The 27,304-nt window shown below is 57.8% G+C and overlaps 2 protein-coding genes and 1 non-coding gene across 12 annotated transcripts; 2 read left to right on the top strand and 1 right to left on the bottom strand.

The window, feature by feature from the left end:
* The first annotated feature begins 300 nt into the window (after positions 1-300).
* On the top strand, positions 301-18,764 carry ERCC2 (ERCC excision repair 2, TFIIH core complex helicase subunit). 4 transcript variants are annotated; one of them, XM_027079853.1, is made up of 23 exons: positions 317-519; positions 845-944; positions 1,939-2,016; positions 2,099-2,161; positions 2,318-2,431; positions 7,087-7,203; positions 7,292-7,408; positions 7,753-7,876; positions 7,974-8,070; positions 8,156-8,289; positions 8,374-8,542; positions 11,203-11,321; positions 13,512-13,581; positions 13,672-13,741; positions 13,833-13,934; positions 15,080-15,143; positions 15,663-15,784; positions 17,150-17,242; positions 17,342-17,414; positions 17,637-17,707; positions 17,813-17,956; positions 18,047-18,190; positions 18,596-18,764. In XM_027079853.1, exons 1-23 carry the CDS (start codon positions 515-517, stop codon positions 18,701-18,703), a joined length of 2,298 nt encoding a protein of 765 aa, XP_026935654.1. In that variant the 5' UTR covers positions 317-514; the 3' UTR covers positions 18,704-18,764. The 4 variants fall into 4 exon arrangements, with proteins under 4 accessions (XP_026935656.1, XP_026935657.1, XP_026935654.1 ...); XM_027079854.1 differs by having other exon boundaries at positions 396-519; positions 18,634-18,764; XM_027079856.1 differs by lacking the exons at positions 17,150-17,242; positions 17,342-17,414; positions 17,637-17,707; ... (1 more) ...; positions 18,047-18,190; positions 18,596-18,764 and having other exon boundaries at positions 303-519; positions 13,833-13,948; positions 15,663-15,775.
* On the top strand, positions 4,256-4,394 carry LOC113606300 (small nucleolar RNA SNORA46). The gene has a single exon (XR_003427487.1). It is a non-coding gene; the product is annotated as a small nucleolar RNA SNORA46 (small nucleolar RNA).
* Positions 10,599-27,304, bottom strand: KLC3 (kinesin light chain 3). Of its 7 annotated transcripts, XR_003427427.1 has the most exons (14): positions 27,178-27,303; positions 23,776-24,041; positions 23,038-23,268; positions 22,656-22,725; positions 22,032-22,251; positions 21,576-21,663; positions 21,401-21,502; positions 20,686-20,859; positions 19,953-20,043; positions 19,835-19,875; positions 19,637-19,743; positions 19,381-19,444; positions 18,931-19,082; positions 10,599-10,641 (listed from the first exon to the last, which is right to left on the bottom strand). XR_003427427.1 is itself a non-coding variant. In XM_027079857.1 (13 exons), exons 2-13 carry the CDS (start codon positions 24,031-24,033, stop codon positions 19,011-19,013), a joined length of 1,518 nt encoding a protein of 505 aa, XP_026935658.1. In that variant the 5' UTR covers positions 24,034-24,041; positions 27,178-27,303; the 3' UTR covers positions 18,859-19,010. The 7 variants fall into 7 exon arrangements, 4 of the variants coding, with proteins under 4 accessions (XP_026935658.1, XP_026935661.1, XP_026935660.1 ...); XM_027079857.1 differs by lacking the exon at positions 10,599-10,641 and having other exon boundaries at positions 18,859-19,082; XM_027079860.1 differs by lacking the exons at positions 10,599-10,641; positions 27,178-27,303 and adding an exon at positions 26,846-26,862 and having other exon boundaries at positions 18,859-19,082.

The following is a 27,304-nucleotide window of genomic DNA, read 5'->3' as shown; positions in this document are numbered from 1 at the left end:
TCCTCACCTTAGTTCTCAGAGATGACTCCTCCGGGAAGCCCTCTCTGATCCCCCAGGCTGGGTCAGGAACCTTGTCTGGGTTCCCCCATTCCAGCCCTGGTTACTTTGTTAAAGTGTGGGGGAAAGGAGGGAGGACACCTTAAAACTAAGAATATAATAGAATGAAACTGAGTATGTATTCGCCACTCAGATGATCTGGACAGATGCCGGTAGACCGAGACCCAGTGAATGGGATCGATTCTCTCGGTCCTCTTCCGTCCATGTTTTGTTCTTGGTACTCGGCGATCCTCAGCGATGCCTCCGGCACCGCCTCTCCCGGAGCCCGCCCCCCCGCATTGCCGTGCGCACGCGCATTATCCCGATTGACTTCGCCCCAGTGGAGTGACAGGCGGGATCAGCCAATGGAGTCGTGACGAAGGTGGAACAGCACCTCGGGGACGTCCTGCGGATCCTGCCTCTACTGAATATTCATGAGGGAGGCAGGCAGACGCCGCTTCAAGCCGCGACCGGCGCCATGAAGTGAGAAGGGGTCCTGGGTTCACGGCTCGCGAGCGGGCGTGGGGGTCTGGAAGACGCAGGGGCCAGTGGGCAGGCCTCGGGTCCCGGCGGGGCGAGGGGAGGCTGAAGGGGAGGGGTAGGGATAGCCGCGGGGACCCGCGGGGCGGGAACGGGGTTGGTCAGAGACGAGATGCAGAAGGGACCCGGAGACTTCTGGAGAACTGGGGGATATCCGGGGGCGGGGGGCAGCGGGCCGGTAACCCCTCTCGGTTCGACGGCAGGGGAATGTGGAGTCTGGAGAGGGCCTGAGGGGACGGGGGACTGACCCGGCAGCCCCCGCCGCCAGGCTCAACGTGGACGGGCTGCTGGTCTACTTCCCATACGACTACATCTACCCGGAGCAGTTCTCCTACATGCTGGAGCTCAAACGCACGCTGGATGCCAAGGTGGGTGGGCCGGCCCCCCTGCTGCCCATCTGACGGCGGGGGCTGCCGCACGTGCGTCTAAGACTGAGATTGCAGGACGTCTGGAGTTTAGAAATCTGAGGTCCTTGGGAAGCCAGCGCTGCCAAACTTTCTGTTATCTCAAATAATAATAGTTAATAATAGAAGCAGCTGACACTTGTCAAACGCTCAGCTGCTCAGGGGCTGGCTTAGGAAGATAGAGACTTTGGAATCGACTACCCACAGCTGTGTGTCCTTGGGTAAATCACTTACTCTCCCAGTTCCACAGTTTTCACCTTTGTAAAATGGGCATAGTAATAGGACCTACCTCAGCTGAATATGAGGGCTCTAGGGGTTAATTCACTAAGTAAGGCGCAGGTTCTCAACTGGGGACCATTTTGACCCCCAGAGGACATTCGGCAATGTCTGGAGACATTCCTCATTGTCGGTACTAGTGGAGTGGTGGTGCTACTGGCATCTAGTAGGTAGAGGCCACAGATGCTGCTAAACATTGTACAGTGCACAGGACAGCCCCCTCACGATCAAATATTACCCGGCCGCAAAATGTCAAGAGAGTCGAGGTTGAGAAACCCTGACGTAAGACACTTAGTAATAGTTCCAGGCACAGAGTAAGTGCTGTGGAGGTGCTTGCCAAATTAAAACAAAAAAGGTTCCTTACATATCAGACACTGTCCTAAGTATTTAACCCCCAGTTTCTCACTAATCCTCATAGCCATGCTATGAAGAAGAGATTAGGCCCATTTTTAGAGATGTGGATCCTGAGGCCCCAGAGAGGTTGAGCGGTCTTGCCTAAGACCACTCAACGGAAGTGGCAGAAGTGGGCTTCAAATCCACTGCCCCTAGGGCCCAGACTTTTAACTGCTCTGTTGTCCTGTTATTCCAATGGTGGCATTTCGCGGCGGGGGTGGTTTCCCAGAGTCTGTGTCCCTGAAGTTCTGAGAGCCTGTGTCTTGTTCCTCCTGCCCGAATCATGCAGGGTCATGGAGTCCTGGAGATGCCCTCAGGCACTGGGAAGACAGTGTCCCTGTTGGCCCTGATCATGGCGTACCAGCGGGTAAGTGACCCACTGGGCCTGTGGAGGGGGAGGAGGGAGGAGGCTGGACAGGGGCCGAGGCTGAACCCATTGTCGTCGGCAGGCATATCCACTGGAGGTGACTAAACTCATCTACTGTTCGAGGACTGTGCCTGAGATTGAGAAGGTGAGCCTGGGACCAATCCCAGTGCCCCTCACTGTTCCCTAACCCAGCGGTCCCCCTGGCGGTTGCCATCATAGCTTTGGGGGCCTGTGGGAAGCTGGGGAAGGGGCTGGGGCTTTCAATGAGGCCAAGTCCCCCCTTCCTTATCAACTGGAACAGGTGATTGAAGAACTTCGAAAGTTACTCAACTTCTATGAGAAACAGGAGGGCGAGAAGCTGTCGTTTTTGGGGCTGGCTCTGAGCTCCCGAAAGAACCTGTGTATTCATCCCGAGGTGAGTGCCCATTCCTCCCCTCGCCCTAAGCCTCAGGATAGAGGAAACTCTGCCATCCAACCAGGAGTCCTAGATCCCCACCCAGACCAGACATCTCAGGGAGATGTGCAGGTGCCATGCACAGAATTCTCTTCTCACTCATCAGATGCCGACTCATCAGTCATGGCCCAGGCACACCTCCGCTGGGGAGCCTTCCCACTTTCCCCAGCCTGAGAGAAGTTAAAAAGGCAGCTCCTTGGGACTTCCCTGGTGGCGCAGTGGTTGGGAGTCCGCCTGCCGATGCGGGGGACACGGGTGCGTGCCCCGGTCCTGGAGTATCCCACATGCCGTGGAGCGGCTGGGCCCATGAGCCATGGCCGCTGAGCCTGCGCGTCCAGAGCCTGTGCTCCATGGCAGGGGAGGCCACAACAGTGAGAGGCCCACGTACTGCCAAAAAAAAAAAAAAAAAAAAAAAAAAAAGGGCAGCTCTTGGAGGCTGGCAGGTCTGGTTTCCTGATTCTGAAATGTACTAGCCATATACTCTTGCATAGGTGGTTTCTGCTCTCGGGACCTCAGTCCTCTTTTCTGTAAAATGGGGATAATTAATCATCTGCTTCATACAGTTGTTGATAAGATTGGGCAAGGGGGTGGGGTTGGGCGAAATGGGTGAAGGGGTCAAAAAGTACAGACTTCTAGTTACAAGATAAATAAGTCACATAACGTACAGTTGACCCTTTGTATCTGTGGATGCAGAACCTGCGGATAGGGAGGGCCAACTGTGCTACGCCACTTGATATAAGGGACTTGAGCATCTGTTAATTTTGTTATCCATGGGGTGGACCTGGAACCAATTCCCCCTTGGATATTGAGGGACAGCTGTACAGCATGGTGACTGTAAGTCATATACTGTATTGTATATTTGAAAGTTTCTAGAAGAGTAGATCTTAAAAGTTCTTATCACAAGAAAAAAGATTGTAACTATGTATGGTGATGGCTGTTAACTAGACTTACGGTGGTGGTCGTTTCCCTACATATACAAGTATCGAATCATGTTGTATACCTGAAACTGATCCATAATGTTATATATCAGTTATATTTCAATAATAAAAAAAAGATTGGGCAAGATAATGCATGTATAGCCCTTCACATGTATGAAGAGCTAAAAGAATTTTAGGAATTATGGGGAATTCCCTGGCGGTCCAGTGGTTAGGATTCTGTGCGTCCACTGAAGGGGACACGGGTTCGATTCCTGGTCAGGGAACTAAGATCCTACAAGCCACACGGCACAGCCAAAAAAAAAAAAGAATATTAGAAATTATAGTGATATTAATAAATATTAATATGTGATACATAGAAAAATAGTTGTTATCGTTAAGTTACAAAACCATTGGGGTCACTGAGCTCCAGGCATGGTTTTAAGTGCTTTAGTGTGGTAATTCTTTAGTGCGGTATAATATATTCCAAGAATGTATTTTTTATTTATACGTATATATATATATTTGTTGTTGTTGTTGTTACATTATTTATTTATTTGATTGTGCCAGGTCTTGGTTGTGGCATGTGGGTTCCTTGTGGCTCACCAGCTCTTTAGATGTGGCACAAGGGCTCCCCAGTTGTGGCTCACGGGCTCCTTAGTTGTGGCATGTGAACTGTCAGCTGAGGTATGCATGTGGGATCCAGTTCCCTGACCTGGGATCGAACCCGGGCCCCCTGCATTGAGAGTGTGGAGTCTTAGCCACTGTGCCACCAGGGAAGTCCCAGAATATATATTATGTAACGTTATTTGTAAGAATGTATGAGAAATAATACAGATAGTAGATGATGACTAAAGAGCAGTGGCACCCCAGCACTGTGTTGAAACCCATGGATGGGAACCTTTCCCATTCTTGGTGATGCTGTAGTGCAAAAATATCCCTGGCTCTTTCTTTTTGGACAGCCGACTTCGTGCCATCCTGCTGTTGCTACGTGGAATTAAGGAACATGACTCTATTCAGCCTTTGTTATCCGATAGCAAGGAGGATTGGGAGATATGAAAGCTTCCACAGACTCTGGAGCAAAATTTCAAGATGCTTTCTTTTAAACAAAAGTTTAAATTATGACTTTAAGTTTAGAGGCATAAATGAAGAGGAACCATGTAGCAAATGGATGTATGCGTGTGCCCAGAACACGCTCAGGTGGTGGTTCTGTCCCCCTTAGGAAAGTGAGAAGTTGAGAATTAATTAACTGGATTAGATTTTCTGGAAATGTGGTAAGTGTATAAGTAGTATTCTGCTGTATGTCAGGATGGTATCTTAGTTGTCTCCAGAGACATAGAGTGACCTGGATAATGCTAAAGATTGCGACAGATAATTCCATCTTGGTTTTGTCCCTCCACATGCCTTCTGCCTTGGACGGATTTAAAAGCATAGCTGTAGTTTTCATTTGGATTGAATTTAGTTCTTCAAAATAGATTTGCCATTGGGTCTCTGCTTCAATCCTAGATAAAGTTTTCATAGTTTTAAAATACTTTTCTGTGGGAGCATACATGACACTTAACATTGTGTACCTTGTACAATGTTTTGTTTTGTTTTTTCTTCTGTACGCGGGCCTCTCACTGTTGTGGTCTCTCGCGTTGCGGAGCACAGGCTCCGGACGCGCAGGCTCAGCGGCCATGGCTCAGGGGCCCAGCCGCTCCGTGGCATGTGGGATCTTCCCAGACCGGGGCACGAACCCGTGTCCCCTTCATCGGCAGGCGGACTCTCAACCACTGTGCCACCAGGGAAGCCCATTTTTCTTATTTATTTTTGGCTGAGTTGGGTGTTTGTTGCTGGGCGCAGGCTTTCTCTAGTTGCGGTGAGCGGGGGCTCCTCTTTGTTGCAGTGCGCATGCTTCTCATTGCGGTGGCTTCTCTTGTTGTGGAGCATGGGCTCTAGATGTGTGAGCTTCAGTAGTTGTGGCTTGTGGGCTCTAGAGCGCAGCCTCAGTAGTTGTGGCACACGGGCCTAGTTGCTCCGCAGCATGTGGGATCTTCCCGGACCAGGGCTTGAACCTGTGTCCCCTGCATTGATAGGCGGATTCTTAACCACTCCGCCACCAGGGAAAGCCCAATGTATTTGTTTTTTTTGTTTTTTTGTGTTTTTTTTGCCATACGCGGGCCTCTCACTCTTGTGGTCTCTCCCGTTGCGGAGCACAGGCTCCGGACGCGCAGGCCCAGCGGCCATGACTCACGGGCCCAGCCGCTCCACGGCACGCGGGATCTTCCCGGACTGGGGCACGAACCCGCGTCCCCTGCATCGGCAGGTGGACTCTCAACAACTGCGCCACCAGGGAAGCCCCAATGTATTTGTTTTTTTGTGTGATTTTTTTGGGGGTATTTATTGTTTATTTGTTTATTTTTGGCTGCGCCGGGTCTTAGTTGCAGCATGTGGAATCTTCGTTGCAGCATGTGGGGTCTTTAGTCGCGGCATGCCAACTTCTTAGTCGAGGCATGTGAACTCTTAGTTGTAGCATGAGGACTTACTAGTTGTGGCGTGCGGAATCTTAGTTGCGGCATGTGGGCTTCTTAGTTGAGGTATGTGGACTCTTAGTTGGGGCTTGCCGGCTCCTTAGTTGTGGCATGCAAACTCTTAGTGTGGCATGCGGGATCTAGTTCCCTGACCCAGATTAGAACCCCGGGCTCCCTGCATTGGGAGCAGGGAGTCTTACCCACTGGACACCAGGGAAGTCCCATACGACGTATTTATATTACCTAATTAAAAAAAGATAGAATGTAAAGGCATTTAAGAAAGAGAAAGAAGTAGTATAAGCCTTGGCAACTAGGGACTTCCTTGATGGTCCAGTGGTTGAGACTTCTCCTTTGGTCGGGGAGCTAAGATCCCACATGCCTGGCAGACAAAAGACCAAAAAACATAAAAGAGAAGCAATATTGTAACAAATTCAGTAAAGATTTAAAAAAAAAAAGCCTTGGCAACTGATGGAAAGGGAGAGGGAGGGGTCGCAGCCTCAGAGCCTTCCCTCTGGTGAGGGAAAGGTTCTGTTCTGAGGAGAGGGAGCCCTGGGCTGTGACGGTGCCACCAGTGGAGCCTCAGAGGGCTCGGAGCAGGGCAGAGGTAAGGCAGGTTCTCAAACTGCAATCAGAGCCTCCTCTGATTCTTGGACCTTGCCAAAGTTCTGGCTGTTTTAGCATTTTAAAAGATAAAGCAGAAAAATAAATAAATAAATAAATAAAGGTAAAGCAGGACTTCCCTGGCGGGCCAGTGGTTAAGCCTCCGTGCTTCCAACGCAGGGGGTGCAGGTTGATCCCTAGTTGGAGAATTAAGATCCCACATGCCGTGTGGCACGGCCAACAAAAAAAAGATAAAGCAGTTATCCTTCATCTACATGCTAAAGAATCTTCAAGCCTTAATAGTTTGAAAAATTGCGATGTAATTGGCATTATATAGAGCTTAACATTTTGAAAAGAATGAGAGCCTAACAGCTGTACCACTCTTGCATCCCTGCAGTAAGTTCTCGGTGTCTTAACTGTTTAATAACAAAGCAGACTGAGGTTCGAGTTTTCCACAAATGCCCAAGTCTCACCCCGGTTGGAATAGGACGGCCTCCTATCCCGCCTATGCGTTAGGTGTTGAGCCCCGGATCCAAGGAGTGGTTGGGCCTCTCAGCCTTTCTCGGTGCTAAGATGCTCCCTGGCCCCTCAGGTGACGCCCCTGCGCTTTGGGAAGGACGTCGACGGAAAATGCCACAGCCTCACGGCCTCCTACATAAGGGCACAGTACCAGCGGGACCCCAGCCTGCCCCACTGCCGCTTCTACGAGGTGCCTGCGGGGCAGCGGTGAGAGACAGAGGGTGGGACCGCTAGCAACGGCCAACCTCCCTGAACCCCAGGTACCCTCTCACCCATAGGAATTTGATGTCCATGGGCGCCAGGTGCCCCTCCCTGCTGGCATCTACAACCTGGACGACCTGAAGGCCATGGGGCGGCGCCAGGGCTGGTGCCCATACTTCCTTGCCCGATACTCAGTGAGGAGGCCAGCAGGGGTCGGGCAGAGGGGCGTGTGTGAGGGTTACAGGCTGCCTGCCCATCTGTCTATCTGCCTAGATCTCCCTATTGGTCTGTGCCTGTATCTGTTTGTCAGTGTATCTGTTTGCGTATATGTATTTGTGCCTTGCCTGTGTCTGTCTTGCCTCGTCTCTGCGTGCCTGTCTGTGTCTGTCTGTCCATCTGCCTGTGTCTCTTGCCTCGCCTCGCCTCTGTGGGCCTGTGGGGCAGTGGTGTGGCATCGTGGTGTGGACGGCGGTGGCAGGGCCCCAGGGCTGGGTGCTGGCAGACGGCCCGGGCTGACCCTGCCCGCCTCGGCCCCCAGATCCTGCACGCCAACGTGGTGGTCTACAGCTACCACTACCTCCTGGACCCCAAGATTGCCGACCTGGTGTCCAAGGAGCTGGCCCGCAAGGCCGTCGTCGTCTTCGACGAGGCCCACAACATTGGTGAGGGAGGGGGCCAGGGCAGGGAGGCGATGCCAGCCCCTCAGGCTGCCGCTGCGTCCACCTGCCTGAGCCTGGCCCGCTGCCCGCTCTCCTCCAGACAATGTCTGCATCGACTCCATGAGTGTCAACCTCACCCGCCGGACCCTGGATCGGTGCCAGGGCAACCTGGAGACCCTGCAGAAGACTGTGCTCAGGTGGGGATGCTGCAGCCGGTAGGCCCTGGCGCCTGACCTGCCCCCCAAGTGTCCCCAGCTCTGCTCACACCTGGTCTCCCCGCAGGATCAAGGAGACAGACGAGCAGCGTCTGCGGGACGAGTACCGGCGCCTGGTGGAGGGGCTGCGGGAGGCCAGCACCGCCCGGGAGACCGACGCCCACCTGGCCAACCCCGTGCTGCCCGACGAGGTGCTGAAGGGTGAGCCGCGGCCTGCCCCCGCGCCCCCCGCGCCCCTGCCGCTTGGACCCCCAGCGGCGCCTGGCTGAGCCCCTCTCCCCGCAGAGGCGGTGCCGGGCTCCATCCGCACGGCCGAGCACTTCCTGGGCTTCCTGCGGCGGCTGCTGGAGTACATCAAGTGGCGGCTGCGCGTGCAGCACGTGGCGCAGGAGAGCCCGCCCGCCTTCCTGAGCGGCCTGGCCCAGCGCGTGTGCATCCAGCGCAAGCCCCTCAGGTGCGGCCTCCGCGGCTGGGGGTGGGGGGCGTCGAGGCCGGCCCCGGCGCTCGCTGAGCCTTGTCCTCCCAGCCTGTGGCCTGGGGTCACCGTGTCACCAGTATCAGGAGTACGGGAAGAGCGGGGGGGCGCATGTGTGACACTCGTGGGGCAGAGCGGGCAGGTCCGCGAGCTGGTCCTGGGGCCCTGGTGGGGAGGCGGCACATGGCTCCATCAGAGAATTTACCTGAGGAGAGTTTGATGGAGGGGCTGTGTACAGGGGGCGGGCAGGGTGGAGGAGCTGACGGGTGGCGAGGCCCCTGGGCCCTTGCTAGAGGTCAGAGGTGTTCCGGCCCCAGGGGAAGGGGAGGGAGCGGCCCTGGGGAGGGGCTCCTGATGAGGCTCAGCAGAGTGGGAGCCGGGAGAAAATGGGGCCCTCCCCGCAGATCCCTGTCTCCTCCCATCAGTGCCTCTCATCGTCCCCGCCGCGACCCCGGCCCCCAGCCTGTGGGTCGGAGCAGCCCCTCAGTGCGATCTGGGGGGCAGGGTCAGTCTCCCCGTCACAGGGCAGGCAGCGAATGGACCTGGGAGTGGGGATGGAGTTTCTTCCTGTGCTTTTCCTTTTCTGTTTTCCATAAGTCATTGGTCTTCTCTGAACCTTAGTTTCCTCCTTTGCGGAGGAGTGGGGGCTACTCTTTGTTGCGGTGCACGGGCTTCTCATTACACTGGCTTCTCTCTTTTTTTTCCTTCTTAATTCATTTATTTATTTTATCTTATTTATTTTTGGCTGCATTGGGTCTTCGTTGCTGCACCTGGGCTTTCTCTAGTTGTGGTGAGCGGAGGCTACTCTTTGTTGCGGTGTATGGGCTTCTCATCGCGGTGGCTTCTCTTGTTGCGGAGCATGGGCTCTAGGCCCACGGGCTTCAGTAGTTGTGGCACGCGGGCTCAGTAGTTGTGGCTTGCGGGCTGTAGAGCACAGGCTCAGTAGTTCTGGCGCACAGGCTTAGTTGCTCCACAGCATGTGGGATCTTCCTGGACCAGGGGTCGAACCTGTGTCCCCTGCATTGGCAGGTGGATTCTTAACCACTGCGCCACCAGGGAAGCCCTACACTGGCTTCTCTGTTGCGGTGCTCGGACTTCAGTGGTTGCGGCATGCGGGCTCAGTAGTTGTGGCTCGCGGGCTCTAGAGCACAGGCTCAGTAGTTGTGGCACACGGGCTTAGTTGCTCCGCAGCACGTGGGATCTTCCTGGCCCAGGGCTCGAACCCGTGTCCCCTACGTTGGCAGGCGGATTCTTAACCACTGCACCACCAGGGAAGTCCCTCCTGTGGTGGTTAAATGACAGGGCAGCGATGCCAGGAACCTACCTGGTCTAGAGCACTGATGATGAGCTAAGTGCTTTATGGTCCACATCCCATGGAATCTCAGTACAGTGTCCTCCTTCCCTCGCGGTCCAGTGCAGTGGTTAAGATGCTGCCCTTCCACTGCAGGGGGCACAGGTTTGATCCCTGGTTGGGGAACTAAGATCCCACATGCCACGCAGCCAAAAAAAAAAAAAAGAAAAAAAAAATACTGTCAATACAGTGTCCTTGCCTCATGCTGCAGATGAGGACGCTGTGTCCCGCAGAGGAGAAGCCATTGTCCAGGGCCACACAGCACCGCATATGGCAGTTGTGACTCGAAGACCGGCCTGTAGGGCTCCAGAGCTCCTGGCTGCTCTGCCTCTGAGGGGGTGGGGAGCCCTCGGTGTGGCTTCAACTCTCTCTCACAGCTGAGAGACTTTTGAGGACAGAGGGAATCTTAGTTAGCCACATGATACGTGTTCTGAGTGCCTGCTCTGTGATGGGGACGCAGTGATGACTGAGACAGCCCTGGCCCTGCCCTCCTGGGGCTCACAGTTCAGTTGGGGAGACAGACCCGTCCCAGATAGGGCCAACCCAGGGCTGGGATGGGGGAGTCCTGGGGGCTGAGGGAACACAGAGGGGCACCTGATCGAGCTTGGGGGAAGAGAAGACAGACTTGAAGAAAGGAGGTTCAGGAGGCCGGTTTTAAACTTGACCGTCTGCCTGGCTCCAAAGCCAGGTTCTCCTGCCCCACTGCCTGTCCCCGAGGGGTGAGAGCCTCCAGCTGGGTGGCCTTGCGTGTACGGCTCTGTGAGGGTGTGTGAGATTGTCCTCTGTGAGCCTGTGGGACTCTAACGCTGTGAGTGTCACCGAAGGTGGTGGGTGTGACTGAGACATTGCGAGCGGTTCTGGGCATGAGTATATGACGGTGTGGCCATGCGGGACTGAGGGTGGTGGGTGTGACTGAGACACTGCGAGAGGTTCTGGGCATGAGTATATATGACGGTGTGGCCATGCGGGATTCACGCTGTGACTGTGGGATGCTGGGTCACCCCTTCTGACCGAGTACCTGCATGTGAGAGTGTGATCTCATGTGACATGACTGCGACTCTGTGGGCCGTGTGAGTATTGCTCCGTGTGTGCCCTCGTGTGGCTGTGGCCCCGTGGGACATGCACTTGTACAAGGTGGGGACACAGAGGTGACTGACACAGACCCAGGCCCTGCCCTCACGGGACTGCCAGGCGGCGGGGGAGGTGGTGCGTGACCACGTCCTCTGAGGGCGAGGAGGGGACTCTGGGGCCCACTGCCTTCCCTCAGCCCATCCCGCCACCCTGCCAGGTTCTGCGCCGAGCGCCTCCGCTCGCTCCTGCACACCTTGGAGATCGCGGATCTCGCCGACTTCTCCCCTCTCACCCTCCTGGCTAACTTCGCCACGCTCGTCAGCACCTACGCCAAGGGTGAGCTCACCTCTCCTGCCTCTGCCGGGGGCCCGGAATCGGGACCTAGCAGAGCCTGGAGGGTTGCCCCTGGGACTCGGACTGGCGGGACCTCGCAGGGTGGGCTCGGGAGTTTGGGCTTTATTTTGAGGGCAGCGGGGAGCCACGAAGAGCTCTCGAGTGAGCAGGCCTCGCGCTCCGATTTGCGTGTTCAAAGGTTCCCTCTGGCTGCAGAGTGGAGAAGTATGGGGGTGGGCAGAGGCATGAGGTGAGGCCGGAGAGGTTCTGTGGGGGGTCTGCTCACTCCCACCAGGGGGTGGGGTCAGGGGTTGGTCATGCTGCTCCCAGTGGCACTGGGGAGCCATGGCAGGTTCTGAGCAAGGGAGAGGCAGGGTCAGATTTGTGCTTTAGAATGTTTCTTCTAGCAGAGGCTGGGCCAGTGCGGGAGGAGAGAAAAGGAGGGGCTGGAGAGAGATGTGGGAGCTGAAGCGGCCGGGACCTGGTGCCTGGCCGTGCGGGGCCTGGGGGAGAGGAGTCGAGGAGGATGCTCGGATTTCCAGGGGAGAGGGGAGCCTTCCCTCCGCTTCCTCAGCTTTAAGCTGGCCAAGGGCTCGGTCTGATCCCCGGGGATTACTCCTCTATCTAGGAAACTAGGTCAGGCCTGCCTGATGTCCTGCGGCCTGGTGTGGCCTTGGCAGGAGGATAGTGAGTCCGTCTCCCCCACCCCAGGGCCAATCGGCAGCAAGTCTCACCGGAAGCTTCCTTCTGCGCCCATCCCTCCGTCCACCCCGTCTTGCCTCTCGGTCTGTCTTTCTCCTCTGTTCCCCACTTCGCCGTCTCCCAGCACCTGACATTCTTTATTTGGAACGTCCTTCCCCACGTTCCTCAGCCCCCAGCTGTCTCCCCCTCATCCTTCAGTTCTCGGCTCGGGAGAAATGCCGCCGCCTCCTCCAGAAAGCCCCTTCTGACTCCCAGGCTGGGCCAGGCCCTCCTCTAGGCTCCCCGTCCCAGCCTTGCCCACTTAAGAGTGGTTACTCCGTGGGGACAGGTCTGTGTCCCCATCACTGGACTGTGAGTCCTGAGAGGGCAGGACCAGGGCTGTCTCAGTCACTGCTGCATCCTCAGCACAGGGCTAGGCACAGAGGACTTGATTTTTAAAAAAATTTTTACTAAAAAAAAAGAAATTTTTACTAAGTGAAATAGAATACGTGGATTCATTCATTCATTTATTGGTTCAACAAATGGGCCAGGCCCAGCACTGGGGAAGTGGCAGGAACCAAGAAAGACCTCATTCCTGACTTCCCAGAACTTATGTGCTAGCTGGGAAGACAGGGAGCCGAGATGCAGACACAGGTAAGGAAGATGATTCCAGAAAGTGATAGTTTTCGTGAGAAACAAACATGTCGCCATGTTGGAGAACACCTACATGGCTGGCGTGGCTTTTCTGAGGAGCTGACGTTTGAGCTGAGTTCCGAATGACCAAATGGAGCCAGCTGCCTTGGGAAGCTTGCTAGGCAGTGGGGCAAGTGCAAAGGCCTCGGGGTGGAATGAGCCTGGTGGTTTTGAAAGTGAGGCGGTAGGCCCGTGAGCATGGAGGAAATGGGGTCATCGCGGCAGGATCCCACAGACAATTCTGGACCCTGGGAGGAGTGTGGGGGCTTCTGAGAAGGGGCAAGTTGTGAACTGACTCAGGATTTCACAGAGTCCCTCTGGCTGCTGTGAAGGGAGCAGGGGTGGGAGCGGGGAGCCCAGTGAGGAGGCGACTGCAGTGGTCTAGGCGGGAGGTGATGGCTGCTGTACTGGGCCGGGGGTGGGGGAAGTGGGCAGCTAGACTTTGGAGGCAGAGCTGACCAGCCTCCTGATGGCTTAGACAGACAGGTGGTAGGAGAAATTTCGAGACTTTGGCTTGAGTTGGGGGGTGGGCCCCTGCAGCCCCGGGAGAGTGAGGGGTGAGCCTTTGGTACTCTTGGCTCAGGGTCCTCTGAACGTTTGCACAGGTGTCGGCCCTGGGGAGAAGTGGGCGGGTTGGGGTATATTTTGGACTCAGATGCCTGGGTTTTAGGTTTGGGCTGCTGGTGGCTGGTCCCATTCACTGAGGAAGGTGGGGGGAGGAGGACTGGGGTGGAGGAGAAAGTGGGGGGCAGAGGTGGGGGGTGGCCTAGTGGGCATGGTCATGACTGGCGCCCAGGGAATCTCACCGGCCCCCTGTAGGTTTCACCATCATCATTGAGCCCTTTGACGACAGGACCCCAACCATCGCCAACCCCATCCTGCACTTCAGGTGAGACCTGACCCCAGAGGGGGTGTGAATGGACCACAGGGGCCTGGGCCCCCCAGCCTGGCACTCACCACCCTTGTCTTCTCCTCACAGCTGCATGGACGCCTCGCTGGCCATCAAACCTGTATTTGAGCGCTTCCAGTCCGTCATCATCACATCTGGGGTGAGGGCCCTTTTGGCCCCCAGACCTCCACGGGGGGCCTTCTGATTCCTGCCCAGTCCTGCTAAGATCCCTCCTGCTGTCCCTGGTACAGACGCTGTCCCCGCTGGACATCTACCCCAAGATCCTGGACTTCCACCCCGTCACCATGGCAACCTTCACCATGACATTGGCTCGGGTCTGCCTCTGCCCCATGGTGCGTGGGAGAGGGTGAGGTGATGGGGGAGGGGAGGTGGGAATGAGGGCTGCCTTTCCTCCCTCTGCTCCCTGCCACTTCTCAGGTAGCTGTGGGATTCTGGATTCAGACAGACCTGGGCTTGAGTTCGATGCCCCAAGCCTTAGCTTTCTCATGTGTGAAATGGGAACACCCCCTCTGTGATCTCCCAGGGTGGTTGAGGGGATTGAGTGAGATAGCAGGTGTGAAAGGCCTTTGTGGCCCAGGCCTTGCCCGGTTCATCGTCTGGCTGTGACCTTGCTAAGTGACCTTTCCACTCTGCCTTGGTCCCCTTCTTTGTAAAATGAACACCGTAACGTGGGCCCTCAGTTTCACATCTGGAGTCCCTGGGCCGGATGTGGTTGTTTTGTTTGTTGTTTTTTGTTTTGCTGCGCCACACGGCTTGTGGGCTCTTAGTTCCCTGATTGGGGATTGAACCCGGGCTGTCAGTAGTGAAAGCATGGAGTCCTAACTACTGGACCACTAGGGAATTCCCCAGATGTGTTTTAGAATTGAAAATTTTCCAGACTGGAAACACTGCCAGTGGGGTCTGGGCAAGTCCCTCCAGTGAGAGTCATATTTCAGCAAACGTTTTGAAGAGTCTAACTAAGGGAGATACGTCAGGACTCTGAATAGGCTCCGGGCAGGTTTTGCTGCTGTAGGAGTTGGTGCCAAACTTAAACATCTGGAGTTTCCAGAGCGTTTTCGCTTCTGAATTGCCCTTCAGGGGTTGTGGACTGGTGCTGACCATGGGCCATGTACCGCGTTGTGCTTCTGTGAGGTTGCTGGCGACGTTGCACAGTGGCTGTCGAGCTGGGGGTGAGAGGCAACTTCCTGAACCAACTGGCTGGAGGCCGGCACGGGCTAAGAGGGTACTTGCTGCTGAGACACATGGGCAGACTTTGGTTCAGCTCAGTCCCTGCTGTGACCTTGGGCGGGCGACACGACACGCCTTTTGTGAGCCTTAGGTTACTCATCTGCGCCATGCAGATAACAGCATAGCTGAGGGTTCATTCAATGACCCTGTGTCTGTAAAAAGCTTAGAACAGCGCTAGCAGGCCACCTGCACTCACACGGTGGAGCGTTGCGGCTGTTTCCCTTATCGTGACCTCTCTTGCTCTTTCCAGATCATTGGCCGTGGCAATGACCAGGTGGCCATCAGCTCCAAGTTTGAGACCCGGGAAGATATCGGTATGGCACCCACAGGGGATGGTTTGTATGGGTCCCAGGAGGGGAGGTGGAGCAGTCAGCGTGGGCTGGGTCATGATGCAGTAACAAATACCCCCACATCGAAGTGGCTTCAGGCAGAGGTACTTCTCGCCCACAGTCTGTGCCATCGTGGGTTGGTGGGGGCCTGCCCCATGTCTCGTGCTGGGAGCTTCCACCATTGGACACATGACTGTGGTGCTGAGCTGTGACAGGAGGGATCGTGGTGAATTGTGAACTGCCTCATAAAGGTTCTCACCTGGAAGTGACGTGTGGCCCTTTCTGATTCGACCGTGGCAAGTCACATGGCCACGCCTATCTTCAGGGGTTTGGGGGTGCCGTCCTCCCAAGGAAAAGCAGAATGTGTTTGAACAGTCCTACAGAGGCCTCAGTGGGGTTTTTAGGAACCCAAATTCAAGACAAGCCATTAGACAGGAACGCTCTGATAGGGAGTGGGGAGGTGGAACCAGGCCAGGAGAGAGTCCAACCTCTGACCCCTCACAGCGGTGATCCGGAACTATGGAAACCTCCTGCTGGAGATGTCCGCTGTGGTGCCTGATGGCATCGTGGCCTTCTTTACCAGCTACCAGTACATGGAGAGCACCGTGGCCTCCTGGTACGAGCAGGTACGCCCAGCTACTCACTCCACAGAAGGCCCCTGTCTCAGCTCTTGGCTCTGTTCCCCTGTGTGTTGGCTTCATTCCTCTTGTGTTTTAAATGGTGACATGTATCATAGGTGATAGGACAGCGTATAAAACACAGATGGACAGTTTAAAGAATAAATAGCGTTCACTCTTCTCCCAACATCCAGGTTAAGAACTAAGACATGAGCAGCCTCGCTGGGCCCCTTCCTCAGAGGTGTGGCCCTCAGGAGCGGTGACCACATCCTACCTTATGGGTTTTTGGGATTACTTCCTGACAGCCTCTCCAGCTTGGTGTCGAGACACTGGGTAGCAGGTGTGACTCTAGCTGGGTGCTGCGCCTCTAGAGGAAGGTTCTGGAGAATTAAGGCTGGATACAGGCTTGGGGCAAAGAACCTGCAGGAGCCCCTTCTGGGGAGCGCGTGGGTGAGGTCATGGGGAAATGGAGCTCACCACGGCTGGGCACTGGCAACCCAAAAGGATGCGGATGGGGAAGGGGCGCCCTGTCCTTTCTGATTCTGAATGCGCCACGGGCCCAGCTCTCGGGGAAGTTAGGGCGCTTCTTTGGGCTGAGACGAGTGAACTTGTCTAATGTTAGCACCAGGCAATGTGTGGGAACCTCATTCACGCACAACCAAGACCTTGGTCTTGTCGTCAGGCTCTTTCCACACAGTGGGAAAGGCGGCTGTCAGCCACCTGAGCGCCACATCCTGTATGCCTTTCGTGTCTTATTTAAGAAGCCTTTGCCGACCTCCAGGGTCCCGAAGATGGACTCCTGTGTTTCCTTCTAGAAGCTTTGTAGTTGTAGCTTTTACATCTAAGGGCTGTGAGGTACCTCAGATTTACCTTTGTGTATGATGTAAGGCAGGGGTCAAGATTCATTTTTTTCCCATATGGAAATCTAATTGCTCCAGCCCCACTTACTGAAAAGAGCTCCCGCACTGAGTGGCACAAGTGACCATCTGTGTGTGGGGGGTGTTTCTGGACCCTCTGTTTGGTCTCACTGGTCCATCTGTGTATCTGTCCTTTATTCGTACCACACATCTATTTCAGTGTCAAATATGAAATCTCCAGTCAGCCTCTGATTGGCTCTGCCTGGCCTCTCCCCCTCACCTGCATCCCGATGGGCCATCTTGAGCCTGTTCCACTCGTCCAAAGGATGAGGCTTGGTCCCCTCCCCGGGTCACGGGGTTTTCCAAAGAAGTGACAGTACCACCACCCTCCCCAAGTCTCCAGTGAGCTGAGGCCTGGGGAGAGAAGTGGTCTGTTGCACGGGAATCTGACAGGACCCCCTGTCCTTTAATCCTTCTGCCAGCCCACACCCTGACCTCCCTGGTGTCTTTCCCTAAGGGCATCCTCGAGAACATCCAAAGGAACAAGCTGCTCTTTATTGAGACCCAGGATGGGGCTGAGACCAGTGTTGCCCTGGAGAAGTACCAGGAGGTGGGTATTACCGGGGGAAGAGGAAAGCCCAGGGTGGAGAGGGGCCAGAGGAGGCAGCTCCGAGGTGACGCATCTCGTGTCCTGGCCTCCCCTCCCCAGGCCTGCGAGAACGGCCGTGGGGCCATCCTGCTCTCGGTGGCCCGAGGCAAAGTGTCTGAGGGAATTGACTTTGGTGAGTGGACTAGGCTCTCCCCTCCCCCGAGCGCCTGCGTGGATGTCTGGCCATTTCTGCTCCCCCAGGGGACCGGCGGCCCATAGCCTGGGCACGCACGGGGGCCTCCCCTTCCTTCCATCCCTGGGTGCTCTGCAGGGCCCTTGGTGCAGTCACTCAAACAGCATGAGCTCCCGGGCCCCGCGAGCTCAGCCCTCTCACTCCCCCTCCTGTGTCCCGCAGTGCACCACTACGGCCGGGCCGTCATCATGTTCGGGGTGCCCTACGTCTACACCCAGAGCCGCATTCTCAAGGTGAGCAGCGCCTGGGGGCGGTCGGACGTGAAGGCCTCTGTCGGGCCCTCTCCTTAGGACTTGGCGGGGGCAACGTCCCTTCCTCACACATCTCTGCACCTGCAGGCGCGGCTGGAATACCTTCGGGACCAGTTCCAGATTCGAGAGAACGACTTTCTGACCTTCGATGCCATGCGCCACGCGGCCCAGTGCGTGGGTCGGGCCATCAGGGGCAAGACTGACTACGGCCTCATGGTCTTTGCCGACAAGGTGCGCGTTCCGGGGCCCCTGCCAATCAGGCGGTTCCCCCAGTCGTTTCCCCCTGCCAGGGTCCTGACATCCTCCCTCTCCCACTCTCAGCGCTTTGCCCGGGCCGACAAGCGGGGCAAACTGCCCCGCTGGATCCAGGAGCACCTCACCGACGCCAACCTCAACCTGACCGTTGACGAGGGGGTCCAGGTCGCCAAGTACTTCCTGAGGCAGATGGCACAGCCATTCCACCGGGTGAGCCCGCGGCGCCTAAGCTCCTCTTTCAGGAAGGGCCCTTGGCTTTCTCCCCGAGCCCCAAGCCCAGCCTGCTCCCTGCCCCCGACAGAGAGGGGTTTGTGTGCACCGGCGCGCCAGGCCTGGGAACTGGAACTGCGGGGAGGGTCGAGGGCTACAGCCAGAGCGTGTGTCTCCAGTGGGAGCCCCGAGCTGGCCGTGGGCCTCTGGAAAGCCAGTGCTTCTCTAGCTTGGACACAGCTCTCTGGCTGCCGCCTCCCTCCCTCGGCCCATCTTCTGGTTACAGGGACGGGATGCCCTGGGTTACACAGGTGTTTTGAAATTCAAGCATCCTGTCCTGTAGCCCCCACCCCCACCCCCCGGGCGGGCCACCTGTCCCTACTGAGTTGTGGACCCCTGTGTTAGGAAGTGCAGCAGCTGACACCCCCCCCGCCCCCCACCAGGAGGATCAGCTGGGCCTGTCCCTGCTCAGCCTGGAGCAGCTGGAGTCGGAGGAGACGCTGCGGAGGATAGAGCAGATCGCTCAGCAGCTGTAGCGGGGCGGGGGCGGGGCCATAAAAGGAGTTGGCCGCGACTCGTGAGCCTTACCTGGCCCTGGGTCCCAGTAGCTTGGAGGGCGCCCCCGGGGGAGGCGCTTAAAGGTCCCTGCAGGACACCTCAGGCGGACGTTCTGGCTGCCAAGTCTACAGCCTTTAATCACAGGAGGAGAGGACAGCGGGGAAGCCCAAGACACTGGGTGCGAGTCAGGGAGATGAAAGCACTCCCCTCCCCTCCCTCTCCCGCTCCTCCTGAGAAGCCGCAGCCCGTGGTTCTGTCGCCTTCAGCGGGGGCCCAGGTCCTGGGTGCTGGCGCTGAGGGTCCGAGAGGCCTCGCCCAGGTGCCGGCTGGGGAACTGGGGACAGGCACAGGGGGTGGGTGAGGGGCCGGACACAGCTCTGCTGCAGCTGCCCCTAGGGTTACTCCCCAGCAGCCTGGCTGCCAGCTTGTCTATCCTGATGGCCACGTTGCTCGTCCTCCTGTCCCCATGTCCACCCTGACTCCAGTCCATCCACTCCCCCACCTCTACCCAAGTAAAAGTCCCTATCCTGGCGTTCACTCCACTGCCAGCCTGCCCACTTCCACCCTTCCCTCGCCTCTGGGCCTGTCAGTGTGGCCCCTCACTCCACCCTTGACCCGGGTGTCCCCCTCACCTGGTTCCCAGCAGCCCTGGAACCATCCATGTTCAGCATGTTGAGTGACATGGCCCTCTTCATCCTACAAAGGAAGGTTGGTGGGTGGGGCACAAGTGAGCCCAGGAGTGTCTGGCTCCCACCCTGGGAGGGACCACTCCAGCGCCAGGTTTGATTGTATGTGTGGCAGGGGAGATGGGAGCCATGGAAGGTTCTTGAGCAGGACAGGGAGAGGGGTGGGCTACAGATTCGGCCACCAACCTGACCCAACACTCACCCGGCTGCCCCCACCACCCCCTCGCCTCGGAGCCGGGAGACCAGCTTCTCACTTCCCCGCCGGATGGACTCTCGGAGCTTGGAGAACGAGCTGCTCCGACGAAAAGTCTGGGGAGGGCGCCAGGGACACGGGTCAGTCCTCCCCACTCCATCCAGTACCCACCTCCACCCTGGGAGCCGAGGCAGAGCCTGTCCTCACCTGCTGTTTTGCGTCACCAGCTGTGCCTGTGTTGGGGGCTCCTGGGGAACAGATGGGGCCATTGTGGTGGGGAGGCTGAGGAGCCCCCTGGGGGAGAGGGGAGGGGCTGGGGGCTCACCGAGAGGGGCAGGCAGGGCCTCCCTGCTGAGGATTTCTTTGTACAGTTCCTCCGCCTCCTGGTACTTGTTCTGTTTCAGGTAGGCTGAGGCCTGTGGGGAGGGCATAGCCTGGGTGATCTTGGCTCAAACCTGGGAGCTTCCCAGGCCCCAGCACTGCACCCAGGCACATCCTTCCAGCCCCCGCAGGAAGAAACCCAGGTTTACCCCACACTCCAGGCCTTGGCCGACAGCAGGGTGGGCTTGGAGCCCAACCCCACCTACTTCCCATAGGGTAGGTGACTTCCTGACTCAGAGCAGGAACCTGTTCCCCACTCTGCCTTGAGCCAGTGACACACCTCTCTGTGCCTCAGTTTCCTCACCTGCAAAATGGGGCAACGGGAGCACCTACCTCATAGGGCTCTTGAAGAAACGGATAGTACAGGCAAAGTCCTAAGAAGGGGTTTAGCTCAATAAATGCTCTCATCTGCTCCCAGCCCGTCTCTGGCTTCCTCTTTGACTGGAGCTGTTCTCTGGCTGCCACCAACTTGCCTGTTTCCTGATGCTTCCGTGTCCTCTGTGCTGAGCAACCTCACCAGTCAGGGCCCAGCTTGGAAGCCGAGTCTCACGGGACAGCTCGAGGGCTGGGCAGAGGTGGGGCCCCTGGCCTCGGTGGTATCCCACCCTCCAGCCGATGGGTGCTCCCCAGTGCCGCGGCCCCAGGACTAAGACACCCACGCCCCAAGGCGCCCTCACCAGGTTGTTCTTGGTCTTGGCCACGTTGGGGTCGTGAGGCCCGCCTAGGGCCTTGTAGATGCTCAGGGCCCGGCCATAGTGCCGCTCCACCTCCTCGAACTTGCCCTGGTTCTGACACAGCAGGGCCAGGTTGTTGAGCTGCTTGGCCACGTCCGGGTGGTTGGCGCCCAGGACCTAGGAGTCATGGGATCACAAGTCATTGGGGTCCGCCGGGGTTGGCGAGCCACATGATGCCAACAGCCGTAATGAGAGTCATGGGTTGGTGGTTATAGGATTGAAGTGGATGAAGAACTACAGGAGGTTGGGGACAGAGAGCAGGAACTGCCTGGTCAGACTGGGGAGTAGTTGGGTCAGAGGTCATGGTGGTGCAAAACCTCATGATTATGGGTCAAATAGGTAGATCAAGGCTGGGGTTGTACTGGTCACGTGGGGTTGGAAGGTCGGGACCGGGTGGGGGCATGAGGTGACCTATGAGAGTCAGAAGTCAAGACCAAACAGAAGTCATTGGTATGTCAAGGGTGGTGGGTCAGGGGATTGGGTGCTCTAGGTTCAAATTGGAGGCTCATGATGTCAAATAGGAGGGGCACAGAAGGTCAGAGGTCACAGGAGCAAGTCAGGGTCATGCAAGGGCCACAGAATTAAGCGCTGAAATCAGGATCAAGGGGTGAGAGCCACTCAGGACAGGGGCTCCGTGGGAGCCGGGTGGGGGCAGGACCTTCTCACGGATCTCCAGGGCGCGCTGGCACAGGGGCTCCGCCTCCTGGTAACGCCCACGCTTCCCGTAGAGGACAGCCAGGTTGTTGAGGGTGGCGGCCACCTGCAGGGCGCGAGAGGCGGGTCAGGGGTGGGAAGGCACAGCCCACAGCCCTCCCTCCTGGGCCTGCGCTCACCGCGGGGTGCTCCCGGCCCAGTGTCTGCTCCCGGATCTGCAGGGCGTCGTGGAGAAGGTCTGTGGCCTCTTTGTACTTGTTCTGGTCCCTGTGGGGTGGCCCGAGGGTGGAGGGGGTTTGGCCAGGTTGGGGTAGCAGGGGCCACGGGCTGGGCTGAATCCCGCAGGCCCAGAGACCTGACGACCAAGCATGGGTGGCATCCTCTGGGGGTCCCTTCTGGGGGTCCCTACACTCCCAGTTGGCTGCGAAGCCTCTGCCACCCTAGGTCTCTTCCCCACTCCACTGTGGTCTCTCTTGCCCATGCTGACTCCTCTTTGCCTGGGTCTCAGTGAGTGGCCTCCCCAGAGCTCTGCCCCTTCTCTCCACCACCACCCCTGGTGCCCTGTGCTGGCAAAGCAGGACACCAGGGTCCCCCCGCTTCCTGCCCCCTCCAGCCGTGGCGGCTGCAGCCCTCACCGGTACACCAGCGCCAGGATGTTGAGCATGGTGGCCACGTCAGGGTGGCAGTGGCCCGAGCTCCGCTCCAGATCCTCTAAGGCCTGGCGGCACAGCGGTGCAGCCACCTCGTAGCGGCCCTGCCCCGTGTACTGGAGCACGAGGTTGTGCAGGGTCCGAAGGCGGGCCGGGATCTCGTAGCCACCCTGCTGAGCAGAGATGGCCCCCGCTGCCTCGGGACCTGGGGGTGCCGGGCACCCAGTCACTGCAGGCCTCCTACTCCAGCCCCACACAAGGGGACACATGCACCCCAAAGCTACAGCTGCCTCGCTGGCCCCTGGGACCACGGGCCCCTGTTCTGACGTCTGAGATTGGAATCACAGGCATCTTACTGGCCTGTGGGATGTGTCCTAGCCTGCAGGACAGAAACATGGGAGCCACCTGGCTCCTGGGGCCGTGGCAGGCCTGCTTTTGCAGCTTCCAGCATCACCTGCCCGCTGTCAGCCCCACAGCCCCCTGCTTCATCCTCCTGACACCCCGTCCTGACCTTCCCCATCCTCCCTCAGAGGCCTTGGGGGCCCAGCGAATCAGAGGTCCCCCCCAGCCTGGGCCATTCATCCTCCTGGCCGAGTTCCCCACACCCACCTTTCCTCTCCTCCTCCTCACTGGGGAACAGGGAAGCCAGGCTGTCCTGCTGATGGGGGGACTCGGGCTGCTGCAGAGAGGACAGGAAAGTGGGTGTCATGAGGCTTGGGAGTTTGAGTCAGAGACTGGGGTCCTGGATCCCAGGGTTTAAGGGTGGTGGTGGTCAGGGGTCTCCTGAGGGCTTGGGGAGGATCCTCGGGCTTTGTGGAGCAGATGGGGGCCTTCGGTGGAAGTTCTAGTGGGGCTCTGCAGAGGGTCAGGGGGTTCTTTGGAGGGTCTGGGGCACTAGGGGGCACCACGGAGGGATGGGGGCTGTGGGGTATCTAAGGAGTGCGGGGTCCCCAGCACATCATGGCCCCCGCCCCGCTGGGTCCCGCAGCACCTGGCTCTCCGCCGGCGGGTCATACTGCCGCAGCTGCCCCAGGAACTGCAGGTGGCTCTTCTCCTCCTCCAGCTGGGCCACAGCCTCCTCGCTGGCCCGCAGCCGCTGCTGCGTCTCCTCCAGCTCTTCCCGCAGCCATGCGTTCTCCTGGGCCAGCCGCCGGGCCTGCGCTCGCAGCCGCTGCTTCTCAGCCTCCAGCGCGCCCACGTGTGCCGACAGGGCCAGCAGCACCTGCCAGGGAGGCGGGGGTGGCGAGTCAGAGGCCTGGTCCCTCTCACCCCCGACCCAGCCCAGGGCCTCAGATCAAGCCAGAGCACCCCATTCTCTCCAGGGTGCCCCGAATTATACAGAGACTCCTCCGTTGTGGCTCCAGGGATGCTCAAAGGCTCTCAGGGCCATAGTCCAGTCCTGCCCCGGGACCCCTCTGATGTCACCCAGGCACACAAATTACACTCAGGATACTTCACATTCCACCCATGCAACCCCAAAGTCTCCCCAGGACCCACAGTTCCATGGAAGGACCCCACGTGGTTCAGGGGTCCCTGTCGCACACAAGGACCCCATCCCCAATGCAGCCCAGGGATCCCACCTCAGGACTGGAGCTTCCCCCTCCCGGGCCTGGCTCCCCCAGTCCCCGCTCTCCCCAGGCTGCCCCCTCCAGCACACCTGGCCCCCTCATCCCTGGGCAACCCCCAGGGCTGAGCCACATCCCCCATAGTTGAGTTGGCCCCCTCATACCTGGGCCTCACCCAGCCCCAGCTCGATGGCCTCCAGTGAGTGGCTCACCACCTCCTGCTTTTCTTCCAGCAGCTCCAGGCCAGCCACCGGGCCCTGTCCTGCCAGGGTCTCCGCCAGGTGCCCGGCCAGGCCCCGGTGCTCTGCCCGCAGGGCCTCCAGCCCCTGTACCACTTGTCGCGTCTGTTGCACCAGCTCCTCAGGGCTCAGGTGCTCTGGGCCCAGCCCCATGCTTCCCGGGGCCACCACCTTCACGGACATTGCTGCTTCTGGGGGTGACCGGGATCAGGGGGTCACTGCCAGGGCCAGGCAAGTCAGCCCCTCTGCCTCCGCGCCATTTACGCCACAGGTCCCCTCAACCCTCTCCCTGTCCGCCCATCCCGGCCAGCCCTCTGCCTCCGTGCTCTCCTCACTCCGGCCAGCACCCTGTCCCACACCCATCCTGGCCAGCGGGCAACTGGAAACCTAGTCTTCCCTGTCCTCGGCCCAGGGCCCCGCCCTGAGGGCAACTCCAAAACCTCACTATATATGATTAACCAAAGGAGGGCAAACAGCCATCTCGAGGGCTCCCACCCAGCCCACCCCAAGGACCCTGGGTACCCTGGCCCAGCACTCCCGGCTGGCTGTGTGACCTTGGGACCAGAGGTGCCCGCGCCCACTGGGCGTGTGGGGCAGGACGCGTGGAGGCGGCAGCCTCTCTGTGAGCTCATTCTTAGGGTGTTTTTGTTGGGAACCAGTCAGACCACTGGGGGTGGGGTGGGGCAGGAGGAGAGGGCCAAGGGGCTGGGGTGCTGGAAGCAGAGGCCTCTAGACTGGGGAGGTCAGGAAGGGGGGCCCCGTGTGGTGGCTCCCGGAGCCCGAGGACCTGACAGACCCAGAGGAAACAGACTCCACCCTCCACTGCAGACATGCTCAGCCAGCCCAAGGCGTGCTGGGTCAAACGTGTTGCAGGCGTGGCCCATGGATGTCACATTGGCCATGTGACAGCTGAGGGTCTGAGGCCCAGATGGTAATGGATGGGGGGGTTCACATGTGGGACTTCATGGGGTTGTATATGGGTGACAAGGTCAATGACACATCTGGTGACGATGCCTCTGGGGCCGTCACATACATACATACACACACACACACCCCTCTCAGAAATACAGCGTAATACACACTGTCCTCTCAGAAATGACACACACACACACTTTCTCTTAAAAATACAACTCAGCACACCCTCACGCACATCCACATTTTCCTTTCAAAATATTGATACAACCTAATGCAACACACTAAGGCACGCACACAAGTACATTCTTCTTTCAGAAATAACACATACACACTCTCCTCTGCGAAGTACAACTCAACACACAGGTATACTTTCCTTTCAGAAATAAAAGCCAGACATAGAAAACAAATTTACGGTTACCAAAGGGGAAAAGGGGAGGGATAAATTAGGGGTTTGGGATTAACATATACATATATAAAATCGATAACCGACAAGGACCTGCTGTGTATACAGGGAACTATACTCAATATACTATAATAACTTATAATGGAAAAGATTGTGAAATATATATATATATAATACAACGGAATCACTTTGCTGTATACCTGAAACTAACACAACATTGTAAACCAACTATACTTCAATAAAAATTTAAAGACAAAATAAAAGCCAACACACAAACTGTCTCCTCCCTCAGCCCCCCCTCACCTGCAAAAAGATAACCAAATCCCAAACCACTTCCATTGGGACGGCCTCCTTGAACTTTTATGCCCATGACACGTGCCCTCTCCTACACCCCCCCCAGTCCTGCCAGCACCTGGCGCTCCATCCTATGCCCAGCGCCTCCTCCATGCTCCCAGGATTCACGATGGACCCATCACCATCCTCCCCCTTTCCTTCCGTCCTCCCCACCTGGCCAGCCAGGGATTCGCACACAGACACACTATAGAGCTTCACACGCGGACGTGCGAATGACCCCTGCGGCCAGGCTCTTACACCGTCACAAGCGGGTGCCCATGGCACAGACAGCTGTAGAGACACAGGTAGTCCCATGCTTTCCGCACAGTCTCTCAGGCTTACTTCACTCAAGCCACTGTGTTCCCCTGAACAGCCCAGAACTTTTAGCACCTGTGCACATGCTCCCAATCACATCCACTCAGGCACAGAGTAAGGGCAGGTGTGTGATCCTGCGGATTTTATATACTGCAGCCTCTCCATCGCCATCCATCTCTCTCTCTCTATGTATATACGTGTCCGTACATATATCAATCTCTCTGTGTACGTAGTATATAAGTGTGTGTATGTATATCACACCATATGTAGTCTTACACCCCACACGCAAGTCAAACTCACAACCACACCCGTTCATTGAGTCATCCCGACCACCATGTCCATCATTCACGAAAGTTTGCGGACGTATACAACCTCCCATGACATCGCGCACAATCTCAGACAGCCGAGCCGAATGTTCCAGACGCAACCTCCGCACAGTAACAGAGCGACACGCACAGCCACACATCACTCGGGCTGTTTCCTCGACACACGCTGGCTCCCACACTCACGCCGGCCTCCAAAGAGCAAACTCCCCTTCACCAGCTGAGCCCCGTGCGCACAACCGCGCAGCTGACAACGATGTTCACAGTCACACTCCACGCATCCATCCTGAACCCGTAGTGCCCACCTCCTTGTCACCCCCCCAGTCTTACAGGCAGAGAGACAACCACGGCCACACAATTTCTTGGTGACACACCTAACCCTATAAACAGTTCAACTCCCTGCCAAGCACCCAAACACACACACACACAGCATTACAGACACACAATCAGAGGTCGCCCACATTTTCACATCACTGAAACAGTTTCACATCATTCAAGCAGTCCCTCTGTGCCCTCGCAGGCTTACACGGACAGGCCATCTCCTGTACCCACCTGTACCCACTTGTACCCACAGCCTGACACCATCACACACACCTGAGCTTCGTACACCATCTCTCATGCACACGCACGCACCATCTCCACACAAACATACACTCGCAGGCGGGAGACCCCCATCCTGGCCAGCCCCGCAAACCACACAACTTACCCCTGGCCGGCCCGTCCAGCCCCGCGCACCCCGGTTTCACCGCTCGCGTGCCCGCCCGCTGCCAGGCCGTCACAAGGGCCCCCTCCCGCCCCCAGGCCCCGCCCCGTCCTCGCTCCTGTTTACCTGAGCCCGGCGGAGGAGGCGCGGCCCCAGCCGGGCCTCCAGACCCCAGGGAGCCCCAGGGTGGGACAGGGGGCGTCCAGGGGCCCCAAGGCCCGTCCCCGTCTCCAGGCCAGAGGGCCCAGGGGTGCGCCAGGCCCAGCCCACACCCTCCGCCCTCGCCTCCATCCTCGCAGCTCCTGGGACTCCCACCCCGCATTCCCGGCGCCCACCTGACCGCAGACAGCTCCCGGTCCTGCTTCGCCGCGCTGCGCCCGCCCGCCGCGCACGCCTCGCCGCTTCCAGCTGCGCAGCGAGTCTCGGGCCGCGGGCGGGTCCTCCGGAGGGGGTGGGGCGGCC

This window comes from Aethalodelphis obliquidens, unplaced genomic scaffold (assembly GCF_003676395.1).
Source record: "Aethalodelphis obliquidens isolate GAN/ISIS:26980383/991018 unplaced genomic scaffold, ASM367639v1 scaffold43, whole genome shotgun sequence".
NCBI classification, from domain to species: domain Eukaryota; kingdom Metazoa; phylum Chordata; class Mammalia; order Artiodactyla; family Delphinidae; genus Aethalodelphis; species Aethalodelphis obliquidens.
This window is presented reverse-complemented; position numbering and strand designations above follow the sequence as displayed.